This window comes from Panthera pardus, unplaced genomic scaffold, assembly GCF_024362965.1.
Source record: "Panthera pardus isolate Hobbes unplaced genomic scaffold, ASM2436296v1 HiC_scaffold_24, whole genome shotgun sequence".
Taxonomy (NCBI): domain Eukaryota; kingdom Metazoa; phylum Chordata; class Mammalia; order Carnivora; family Felidae; genus Panthera; species Panthera pardus.
Genome location: NW_026526810.1, coordinates 103,893,417 through 103,905,688, shown reverse-complemented (window position 1 = coordinate 103,905,688; position 12,272 = coordinate 103,893,417). Strand labels below are relative to the sequence as shown.

At 37.2% G+C, this 12,272-nt stretch overlaps 1 protein-coding gene across 15 annotated transcripts in view; it reads right to left on the bottom strand.

Annotated features, from left to right (window-relative positions):
- Positions 1-2,226: 2,226 nt before the first annotated feature.
- The window catches only part of FUT8 (fucosyltransferase 8), a 310,615-nt gene continuing 300,569 nt past the window's right edge, over positions 2,227-12,272 (bottom strand). For all 15 annotated transcript variants that reach the window (XM_053889503.1, XM_019451533.2, XM_053889508.1 and 12 more), the window contains 2 exons: positions 11,351-11,501; positions 2,227-3,227 (listed from right to left, as the gene is read on the bottom strand). In XM_053889503.1, coding sequence (XP_053745478.1) covers positions 2,910-3,227; positions 11,351-11,501 — 469 coding nt within the window. In that variant the 3' untranslated portion in view covers positions 2,227-2,909. The remainder of the gene's footprint in view (positions 3,228-11,350; positions 11,502-12,272) is intronic.

Genomic DNA, 12,272 nt, shown 5'->3' with positions numbered 1-12,272 from the left:
TAGGACTGGTCACTCAATTCAAAACTATGCAGTTTTTAAGTACCACATCCTTATGGAGAAAGTCCAACAGTGGTGAGGAAATGTTAGCCCTCTCAACATGGCAGCGTGTAGAAGAAGAATCAGCATCATGTACATGATGATTTGCAAAAAAGTGGCTCAGAAAAGCTTTTCAGGAAGATGTGGTCAGCAGTATTCATTAGCCCTTCACACCTGCGGGTTTAATAATTTGGTTAGTTCTTCATCTTCCTTCCTGCTTGAAGCAACTGGCTGCTTAGCTATTAAGGCTAGAATCTAAACAGGCTGTCACAGGACTATGTTCCCTCTTCCCACACTGTGCTTTTTCATTTTAAGTCTCTGCCTCAGAGTTTAGCCTCTGGTATGGTTAAGTTTAAGCACTTATTGAACAGAACTTCCAAATGATAACAACTACAAACTTGACAAGACACAAAAAACTACCTGAAGGCACTGGAGAATGAACAAAAAGCAGGCAGATTCTGGAGACAGGTTGAAACTTAGAAGAAGGAAATGGAACAAGGTGAGTTCCCATTTTTATGGCTTTTAGGGTGACTGAAAACTGCAGTTGAAGAATCAGAGAAAACCAAAGATTCAGAGCAACCACAGCTGTTAGAAAGCGAGGGGGAAATCTCAGAAAAAGAGAACCAAAGAAAAGAGAATGAACCTCAAATTCTGTGCATAAACTCCATGCAAATCTCTGGCGGACCCCTGAACCACACATGTGCGGGGCAGACTTCAGATAATGATAAAAGAACTGAAATGAGATTTGAGCTGCTGCCTAAAACACAATGTAGTTTGAGGCCAATGAAGTTAAATGCCTGCCAACGCAAACGAAATCAGCACTCTCTTCAGAGGAATATAACAGAATTCACAGAGTAAACACTGAAAACATTCAGTTGTACACAATCTAAAATCACTCAGTATTTGAAGAACCTGAAAAATAAGACTCTTTCTCTAGAGAAAAGACAAACAATGGAAACCAACTGTGAGATGATTCAGATGTTGGATTTAGCAGAAAAGAATTTTAAAGCAGGCATAACTATGTTCACTAAAGCAAAGCAAAAGCCTGCTTGTCATGAATAAAAACAGGAAATCTCAGCAGAGAAATACAAGCAGAGGAACATATACTATCATTAATGACTCAGTTCTGAAGACAAGTAAGATGGGAATTAGAAAACAACTCATATTCAAAAGTATCTCTGTTTAGGGGGAGATTTTTATTTCAAATGACTTTTATTTGTACCAAAACGATGCTGACACTATAGGTAGGTAGTTTTTGCTCTTTGGAAGACTTGACCAGAGAGAAGTAGAAAGAATTTAGGGAAGTTTGGTGGGGACATTTTGCATATAGGTATTTTCATTTAGTGAGAATGTGAAAGATAGACTTTTCTGTCTGGCATTCCTGGTATTCAACCAGGTCTGCTACTAGTTCTTAATGGATCAAATTCTTCTTTCAGAAGGTAGAACAGATGCTATGAAATATTCTTGCCATACATCTAAAGGAGGCAGGCTGCAGAAAATAGCAAGTGACTCTACAAGGAGAAGAGTGGTGTTCAGAGAGAAAGCATAGAGGGCATCCAAGTCTTGTCTTTTGAAGTGATTCTCTCATGGAATTACTAAATGAAGTATATGGAAAGGATAATCTCAAGCCCATTTTGGATCTCACACTGGTTCCTTTCTCCTTTGTTTGGATAATTCTACATATTGTGAGATATGTACTTTAGAAACAGAGACAGTTTCCCAGCTCCAAAGGTTCCTGGTACTCTCAAAAGCAGGACATGATAGGAAAGGGCACAACTTGCTTCCTGGCTAAAACAATAGGACTCAACTCACAAAAAGTGACAATAAGAAATGTTATCAACAAGACTGAAATTGTTTGTTTTGGAAATGGAAGTCACAGTTCCTCTGGGGCAAGAAGTGTGATTATTTAATTCAATTAAAACAAACAAACAATGCCCAAAGTAAGAAAATAAAAGCTCTCAAAGAGTATTCTTAGCAACTTTGTAATGCATACCAATTAAATTCAGTTTTCAGTGTTAAAATGGACTAATGACTCTTTGACCTAAGACCTGAGTAGTCACTCAATCAGAAACAGAAAAAAAAAAAAATAATAATCAGAAAAACTATAAAACTCTTTTTATCATAGTTTTCCTACTTAAAACTTAACCACCAAATCATCCAATGATGTAAAATTCTAGAAACTTTACAAAATTCCTCTTTTTAAAATTTATTTTTTGTTATCAAAGAGAATGTCCAGAAACATTGAGTACTAAAGATCTGTTCATGGCATTGTTTTACAAAAGTTCCTAATGGAGTGTGAATATTTTATTTTCTGATGTATCCTTCACTTATTAATGATGAGGTGGGTGAACTGATGCAATTACTTAAAAAAAAAAATCCAGACAAAAACATCCATTCTCATTCTGAATCTGCTGATTGGAGTGAATTCAGTGGTTACAACAGCACCACTGGCAAGGGATCAACCTCCTGACGTAGGGAGCTATTCGGGGTCTTCTCATTAGGTCACAAAGGTCTTTCAGATATAGGCACCATGTTTGAAGTCTCACACAAAATGTCTGTGTCACTTAAATTACACAATGTGGCAGTGTTTGTCTCATGGGGACATAATCTTGAAAGAAGGGGCAAAATAGAAAACAATCTGTTTGTATGTTATATGTGAGTACATTATTGGACTGTGCATGAGTTTAAGGGCATTGTGGCCCTTGTTAAAGAGTAATTCCACCAATGAAGCATCTGTCAGTTCCCAATTGCTCCTGGTGCTTGAAGGTGTCTACTCATTTCACCATGTGTTGTAAGGTCAGGGCCTTCTTCATCTACTGTTTGGCTCAAATGGTTTTAACTGAGTTTAGTTGTCCTTCTCTTCCATCTAAGCTTTACTTCTCAGCCTCAGGATATGTGGGGTACTTGACCGTTTCTATCTTCTCTCGGACTTTGTAGGAGGGATATAGGCCCGTCCTTCCCAGTTTTCTGTTGACACCTTTAGAATAGCCATCCCAATGATTTCCAGCCACACCAATGATATCTCCAGGTTCCATGGGGATTTCATCTACAGTTCGAGGTTGGTGAGGATAAATGGCAATCTGGTTGTGGGCATTTTGGCCCCCAAAATAGTAGATGTCATCCAAAGAATGGAAGTTTGCAGAAGCATCAGGATGAAGTGTTTGCATGATTTCATAAGCGACTCGACAGACCTTGGGAAAGAATGAAAAAAAAAATGTATTAGTATACATGAGATCTTCTTCATAGCAAACTGAAGGCCCTTGACTAAACAGACTAAGACTAGAACAGGACTAGGACCGGGAGGATGGGAAGTAGTAGATTCTAGTCACAAGTTTTTACTCTATTTGCTCTGAGATACGGTACAAATCATTCTTCATCTTTTGTATTTTTTTTTTTTTAAACATAAAAGATTACTATAGCTAAGGTCTTTGGGAACAAAATATAAACTACAAAGTACTTTAAGAAGATGAATCAGTTAGGGGCGCCTGGGTGGCTCAGTCGGTTAAGCGTCCGACTTCAGCTCAGGTCACGATCTCGCGGTCCATGAGTTCGAGCCCCGCGTCGGGCTCTGGGCTGATGGCTCAGAGCCTGGAGCCTGCTTCCGATTCTGTGTCTCCCTCTCTCTCTGCCCCTCCCCCGTTCATGCTCTGTCTCTCTCTGTCTCAAAAATAAATAAACGTTAAAAAAAAAAATTCAAAAAAAAAAAAAAGAAGATGAATCAGTTAGTTTTAATGAACATTTATTAAGAGCTTCACAGTACACCTTGTGTTGAGCACTGGTTACAGAAAAATGAGTAAGACATAGTTTGTGTCCTTGAAGAATTTAAGGTTGAGGATTAGGAATATAAATACTTTACACAAACGCTGCTGCTCCCTTCCCTTCATTCAGTCTCAATCAAATGCATACTCTCTTCTGCTAGATTTGGACTTGATCTCAGAACTCTTCTCAAAAGAAATTCATGTAATTATTGACAATGAACTAGCTTTGGCAAGTGAGCTAAAGCATATCTGCCATTTCTGTTCTAGAGTTTTAAGTGTCCTGAGTAGATATAAGCATTCGAGGACTGAAATAAGATGTGTTAATCTTTGGTGAAGATGTATCTGCCTGATGCATGTAAGGCTACTTAAAAGATTCCTATGTCCAGAGAATATCTACCATGCCCACTGGATGGCCACTGAAATTCCACAATCTGAGATTCACACATTGAATCTGATGCTTGGTGATAAAGTTGAACTATAACTATTTTCATAGGGGGATAGCATTTTAAGCAATTAAAAAATATGTTCATTATAGAGCAAATGGGTTTCAGGAACTTCTCTAAAAATAGGTGAAGACAGAAGAGAGAATACTATCATTTTGCTTCTTCCATTATACATTGTGAACAGAGAACTCAAGTCATATTAAAAAAATTTTTTTTCCCTAAATCTCCAGTTGTAGTTGTCTCAGTTAATTAAGCTTTATTGTCTCTATACCAATACTTTTGCATTTATTTAAAATGATACTACTAACAGTAATTGTTGACCTGCTCAGTGGAGCAATTTAGGATTGCCCAACAGTCTTTTAAAACTCTGGTATTTATGAGATCAAAAGTGAGTGGAGACACTCATCCTTAATTGTTATGAGCAAATGATATCTGATTAGGTTAAGCATCACCTTAACTTCTTAAAGAGTCTGAATTTCAGGAACTTGAGGGATGCTTTTCAAATGCTATATGTAACTTGCAAATGAAACTAAGTTTAGACAATATTTAAAATTTTGCAAATATGGACTAAAATACAAGGAGAATCAGTGACCTGCCCAAATTCTAGTGCTAGAATTTCAACTAGTCATAGAACCAAGACAATGACTTTACTTGTAAGTTTCTACTTCATCAACAAACTAACTTTATATTGGGGATGTCATGGTACAACTGAGATCACCAGTAGAATACTGAGACTATAACAAAATGAGGGTCAAAAAGGTTTGGAATGGGAATGCCAAAGTCAGCCAAAGGCCCACACAGGGCAAGCAAAATCAAGTGGAGCATCTGGAAAGGAAGAAACTAATTAAAACAAAGCAGCTCAGACAATAGTCAAGCACAGTTAACAGTGATAGAGGCTAATATTTTCTGAGTTTTTGCTGTCGGACATTGTTTGTAGGTATTATTTAATTTAATCCTCTAAGTAGCCCCATACAATTCTATCATACTCATTTTAGAGGTGTCAAAGTTCAGTTAAGGAATCTGCCCAAGGTTACACTATTATTAAGTAGTAGATTCCAGTTTGGAACTCAGGCAGTTTGTGTATGCTTGTAGACTCCTAAGCATATTTTCTCCTGTAGATCCTGTTCTCCATGTTTGGATTATAACACCAGAATGGTAAAACATAGGGCCAAGACAAGCCATGGGCAAACTTGACAGTTGTTCCCCACCACCCCCCACCCCCGAGCCCCTCCACTCACTCTTCAATTATATCTAGCCAGGAATGCAGGAGCTTGCACTGCCCTTGGGAGGACCACAATGTCGGTGTGGCAACAAACCCTGATGTAGCTCCTCCTCTCCACTATTAAGTGTGTCAGTCTCATAAAGACACTGCCTTCAGTCCTACACCCTTAGGGACCTGCTTTCTTTGGGGGATAATCCTAATAAACAATATATATATTGGTATCCACAGCTGTTGCTGTGTCAGCCTATGGATAACATGTATTTTCTTCAAAGAAAAATGAATGGTAGAAATTTCAGACACTGAGATGGGCCAATATGGGGACCTTTATCCTTTTCATAATAATGGTAACCCTATGAGTTGGTTGCTGTTATTATCCATATTTTACAGCTGAAGAAACAAGCCCCAGAAATATTAAGTAGATTTCAAAAAAAAGTGGGGGGGGGGGGATAGGGGAGGAAGGAGCTAGTAAATGGTAGAGCCACAACCACAGTTCTTTTGGGCTCTCAGCTGTACACTAAACTGCCTTAGGATAAGAACATAGTACTGTGCCTGCCACATAGTAGGAGCTCAGAAAGAGCTGTTGAATGAATACTGCTTGGTATTTAATCCCCAAGATCCCATATAACATTCTTTGTAGTTAAAAAAATTTCTCTATTTTAGCCATCGGGAAATTTACTGCAAAGGGCTAGAAAGAATACTATAATGTTGATGTTTGCATTTAATTACCCTAGGCTTCATCACTAGGCTTTACTAATCCAAATTGTGTGGGAGGTAAATGAAGGCTTTCAGTTGATATCAATACTCAGTTTGATACTAGACAGGTAGCGTGATGGATGCAAACCCTCTGGCTTACAAAGCAGTGGCTGGCCATATGTAGTAAGTTTCATTTCATTTATTTCATGTCAGTGTATCATTTAGTACACCACTAAGCACACAGTAATGGGTAAGAGCAAGAATGTTGCCAAAGAATAAAACACAGATACAACTGTATTAAAACAAATAAATAAATAAGGAGAGGAAGGTCCATTAACCTGAATTTTATCCCTAAGGAGTAACCAGCTGAGTTTATATGAGACTCCAAAGCCTTCTCAGAGCAGATGGGATCTTGTTTTGTTGTCAAAATAGATGGGGCTGGGAGATCTCCTAGTGTGAGAAGTTAGAAGTAGTTCTGGTCTCTTTTGGTGATGCTGAGAGATCCATGCACTTTTCCTACAAACTATGTTGTTCTGCTATTCGATGAGAGAACAAACAATATCCACTGTTGTTTCATGGGCCATACCTCAATGCCAGAGTCATCTGTCTAGAATAAAATGCATGTTGTATATGGTTTTTCCCTTTGGGCTTTCCAACATCTGATTCGAAGTGTAATGAGGCCAGTTGTGTTATGTGTGGATTTGGAATCAGACAACGGAGAGTGCCATGAGCATGTTGTACTAAGTGTGAAAAAGGGAAGTGTCACAGGGGGGAAAAAAGTAAATTTGTCCTATGGTGATTTTAATGGTTGAAACTACTGAAAAATGTTGACTGCTTCTTAAACAATGCTGTTGACCCAAAGCCTACTTTAAAGTGAGCATCTATGACAATGTCTGTAATCTGATTACAGAGTAATAAAAACTGATTCAAAAATCTGATAAACAATAATAACTTCCGTTATTTCACCAACTGCAGTTTCTTTGCTTCATATTTAAGACAGTTTTATTAAATAGGAAAATAAGTGACAAAGTAGATGCTTTGGGTATAGGCAACTTCCAGTAACACAGAACACGATTACAGTATTTGGTAGAATAGTTTGGAATGTGATTGCACAGCTTTCAAAACTTACTTGATGTTCTTGGAAAATGTTAATACTGCCTCTAATTTTCAGATTAAATCCTGAGGATTGTTTTCTTCAATTTATGAGGCTTTTAGAACAAACTTGGTTTTGAGAAACAGTTCTGATGAAGGGATTCAGAAAACTAAATGCAACAACAGTAACAAAATTGGAGCATAGAGTCATATTATTGGCTTAAAAAAATTTTTTTTTTCATTTAAGGAGAGAAAATTCCCAGATCCCATTTATGAATATAAAACCAAGAAAGCTTAGAAGCCCTGAGACTGAGGGGGATGGGCCCAAAGCCTTATAAGGAATCCCGATTAAGGTGCCGTGATAGTCATGCCTATAGTTTCTCAAACATCAATCAAGTCTTGCATTTTTCCTTTGGGCATGGCATTTCATTCTTCCATTATCATTTACAGTCGTTCATGGTCAACATACAAACTCTTTCTCACTATTCTCTTATGCTGTAATAGTGCTCAAAGGATAGTTCACAGGAGACAAAACTGTCAAAGCATTATGAAGAAGATATTAAACTTGTTGTCACTTTCTAATAATCTCTTGGAATATCAAGGAAAGTTTGAGAGTTGGTTGTTTATATTTTATTCTGGGCTGAGATTTGATTCTCAGTGTTTTATTCTTTTGTCACCATTTTGGAAGTTAACATTTTAGTCTTCTCCCATTTTCTAGTATACCTATGGCATATATAGGAACATCTGCAGGTTAATTTCCCTAAAGTCAACAAGTACATAATTTTACTTGCACTTGTTAAAGCAAATACTATTACTTATCATTTACCCTTTGGGAATGAAGAGCTTTTGTTCCTGAAAATTTATATTATACGGTGATGTTCTCTTTCAGTAGCTAAATAAAATAGAGTTGAGGTGGCATGTTGGCACAGAGAAATTAAAATGTTGAATGTTACTGGCTACTCTTCTCAATGAAGAACTGTTATACCCGCTCAATGCACATGATTATTTGGTGGAACCTAAGCATTGCCCATGAGCACAAGCAGAAGTAACAGAGTCCTTGACTATCATGTTTCTCGCTCCTCCTAAAACATGAGAGTGTATGGTCTGAAATGGGGCCATGGGAAAAAAGCTTGCTAAAATAAATACCGTAGTCTCTCTAACAGGCAAAGGTATTCCTATACCTTTCCCTACATAAATGACAACAGCTACTAACATTGTATTTAATACATCACTAAGTACTTCTCAGTGCTTTACATATGACTTTTAATCATCCCCAAAACTCTATATAGTAGGTGCTACTACTATTTTACAGGCAGGGAAAAATAGGTCAGTGACAGTCTAAGTAATCTGTTCAAATGCCACCCAGATATACTAAGTGGTCAAAGTTAGATTTAAACCCAGACTGATCCCAGAATCTATGTTGCCTCAATCTTGTTCTCTGCCTAGAAATCAATGGCTTGGCATTTTGATGCTATCAGTGACTTTTTCTCACACTCCATTGGCGATTATGATGAGACATTTCTGGGGCAATTTCAAACAATTCCAATTTTGGTTTATGGCAAGAGAACTTCTACAATCAAGCAACCAATTTCATTCACACTGTAAAAATAGTGAACCGTACCAAACCCATTTTTTTCTAAAAATATTTTCAAAAAATGCTGGAGTGTAAGTAAGCCCAAAGATTTATCAGTGAATGTGGAATTATTCCAATCTCAAAGGCTACAGCTGATAGTCATCAAGAAAGGTATGTGATGATGGCAGTGATCATGTTTAGCAAACTGCTACTCGTTATATAAGTGTATTTTTACTGTTAAACTTTTAATTCTGAACGCTAACATAAAAACTTCTGAGATATTCAAGTCTATTTTGGGATACAAGGTATTAGTTTGAGTTTTGCTTTGGTTCAAATGAATAAAAGTTATTTTGGATGAACCCTTACTTGTCAAGCGTTTTTAGAAACAATATAGTATATGCACAAATCTCATTCCTTTGGAGAGAAAAAGTCCTCTGAACACCACTCTTTCTTCATATGAACAACTTCTCTGAACCTGAGGTCTGGAGAACACACTGAAGTTGATATTATTCACAAAATAGAGCAAGGTAGTATGAACAATAATACGCCCCTCAAGCTTGGACAGATTTCCACTATCATCAAGTAAGAGAAGTTCTGATTTCTGGGTCAAAGTTAGAATCATGAGGTTGTATGAATCAAAAAATCTACAGCACATCCTTGAAAAGAAAAAAAAGATTTTCTTTCCAGAATGAGTCTAATGGTATTATTAAGAGCTGGAAGAAGGAAAGCAAAATACAGCACATCCCTATAAGTCTCAGTGCCTGCCTACATGTAAGGCTGCTCAATGTTCAGACATGTATATATTTATTTCATTTTCAAGCTTTCTGACCACAGCAGTGATTCTCAATAAAGGCGATTTTGTCCTCCCCACTGCTGTGGGATATTTGGCAATATCTGAAGATATTTTCAGTTGTCACAACTTGAGATGGGGGTGCTATTGGCCAGGAATGCTGCTCAGTATCTTACAATGCCCAGGACAGTACCTCACAACAAAGTACCTGACTATAATGCTAATAGTGCCTAGGTTGAGAAACCCTGGACTTTAGATAGGCCTAAAATCTAGGCCTACAGAGGAGGTGCTCCACTTGGGAAAAATGACCCTTGATTGACTCATTCAAAACAATAAGCATTCAAAAATGTGTATAGAGGTAGTTACTAGTCATTTGCACCTGTTGGTCAGGTGGGCACCTAGCCAGATTCTCAGTAACAGTTGAGAGAGACCAAGTAATTATAACTCCTCCTGTCTACCTCCTATGAGAATAGAAAAGGGAGCTTCTCAAAGATGGAATACCTCATCCCAATTAGGAAAAAACATCAGCAGTGGATGCCTTCATGGGAACTTGAAGGCCAAGGAAATTTTCTGTTCTGATGAGGACTGCTGCTATGTGACTTCTGTTCTGGGTAGCTGTCTCTGGGTAGGTTGTATTCTTATTCCATACTGAAGGAACTCCTAGTCTTTGCTGAGACAGGTATCTTTCCAACAATCATATCATTGTCCCATTGTGACAATGTGCATTGTCACAAAATAAAAAAAAACAAAACTGTCCATTTCTTTATACTCTCTGAAGTATATTCCCATGAAAATGATGCGACCTTCCTTTTCACATTTTCTTTTCTCTGCTTCTTTTAAGCTTTTAGGCATACATTTATCTTACATGATCTATATTTCTTGGTAATTATTCTCCAATTATTTCATATGAGTATTTTGGTCACTAGATTCTGGACCAGGGTAAGATCTATATATTCAATCTCTCTGGAAATCCCCTCTGCACCTAATATAATTCTGAGCACAAATAGTCATTTAACAGCTTGTTGAATGAACTAACCAGTAATATGCACATAAATGAGAGAGCAGAATAAAACCAACGATAAATATTTCTATGCTGATATTCCACTGTGTATACAAGGCTGATTGGGCCACTCATAAAAACAAATACACCAAGCCCCTACCATACAATTATCTGCAACAATTAAACTCAAAAGAATGATTACAATATGGTATTGCTTAAATTTAATGTATAGTTTCTTGCATGGTAGAAATGTAATAGGACTTGAAAAAGAATTACATTTACTCTTTATTTTCTATAAAGCAATTGAGTGAGACACAATGTTTGGCATTTCAGTCTCTCAGTATCAGTGCATCGATGTGTAGAAGTGGATGGATTTCGGCTGCATACTGACTGTATGCAAAATCAGAAAGTATTAAGTAAGTGTACTTACTTGCTATTTCAGTTAAATGCTGTGAACATGCCAAGTACTTTAAACAACTCCAGTAGCGGCTTCAGCAGAGATGTATTCAACCATTGCTGGCAAGCAACTAAATACTCGGTGTAATTGAATAGCTACTTTTTTGCAGGGGAAGGGGATGGAATTTCCCCATTCTTTCACAAAAGGGATTGTTCCCATATATTAAGAAAATTACATCTGAGTCATGATAACTTTAAACACACACACATACACAAACCCAAGAACTTCCTGAACTCAATATGACCAAAAAATACTGACCACTTAAAAATACCCTACTATCACTTACCTGGGATGAAAAAGTACACACTAGGAAGTCTGCCTGGGAGAGAAAGTGTATATCCAGGATCACACCCCGAAGCGAATTTTCTGTGTATCGATTGTGTAGTCCGGCTGACCAAGAGATAGAGTTATCACTAATAAATTCGTAAGTGGGGTACCTGTAAAAAAGAAATAAATTTTTACATAGTCACTGAAATCACAGTACTCTATCAGGATGTAGTATCTTATCAGGAGGAGGCAGAACTACTCCTTTGACCAAAGCTCTTTTTTCTAACAGTAAGGAGAGCTTTAATTATGGTGTTCAATAGAGTAGTTGATGACGCATCTTTGAATCCATCAGTGGGATAGCAAACATTCTGGAGTATGTTACATGTTATTGGCACATCATATAATATACACGTACATGTATCAAAATGACCCCTCACGTATCAAAATTCATAAGAGTTGAAGGCTCCTTATTTTCTTTGTAATGAGTGACTTCTATGAGGTTTTTCAAGCTGCCTTCACATTTGGCCATTGAACTCTTCCTTCAGAATATAAAAATCGTGATTAAATTTCATTTAAATTTTTGACTTAGAATTTGTGATCATTGAGACTTATCTCCCCTAACCCCCATCCTCAAAGCACCATCTTACCAACAACAATAATGGAAAACTAGTTTAATTCATTTATAAAAACAAATTCCTTGTAGATGTCAACTAAGCAAGATTTTGGTAGTCTTGAGATCGGATATGTGCTTAAAAATATTAAAACAGGATATCTTTAAAAAGCCTACCATATGTTCAAATGATTCTACTGTGAATTAAGAGGTTTAATTATACTCTAGTATAGAGTGAATACATTTTCTTAGTGCATGGGGTAGATCTTCAGAGTTAAGTTGCAAACTTTGGGACTTACAAGAAAATGGGCTAATAATCGTACCTGCTTTA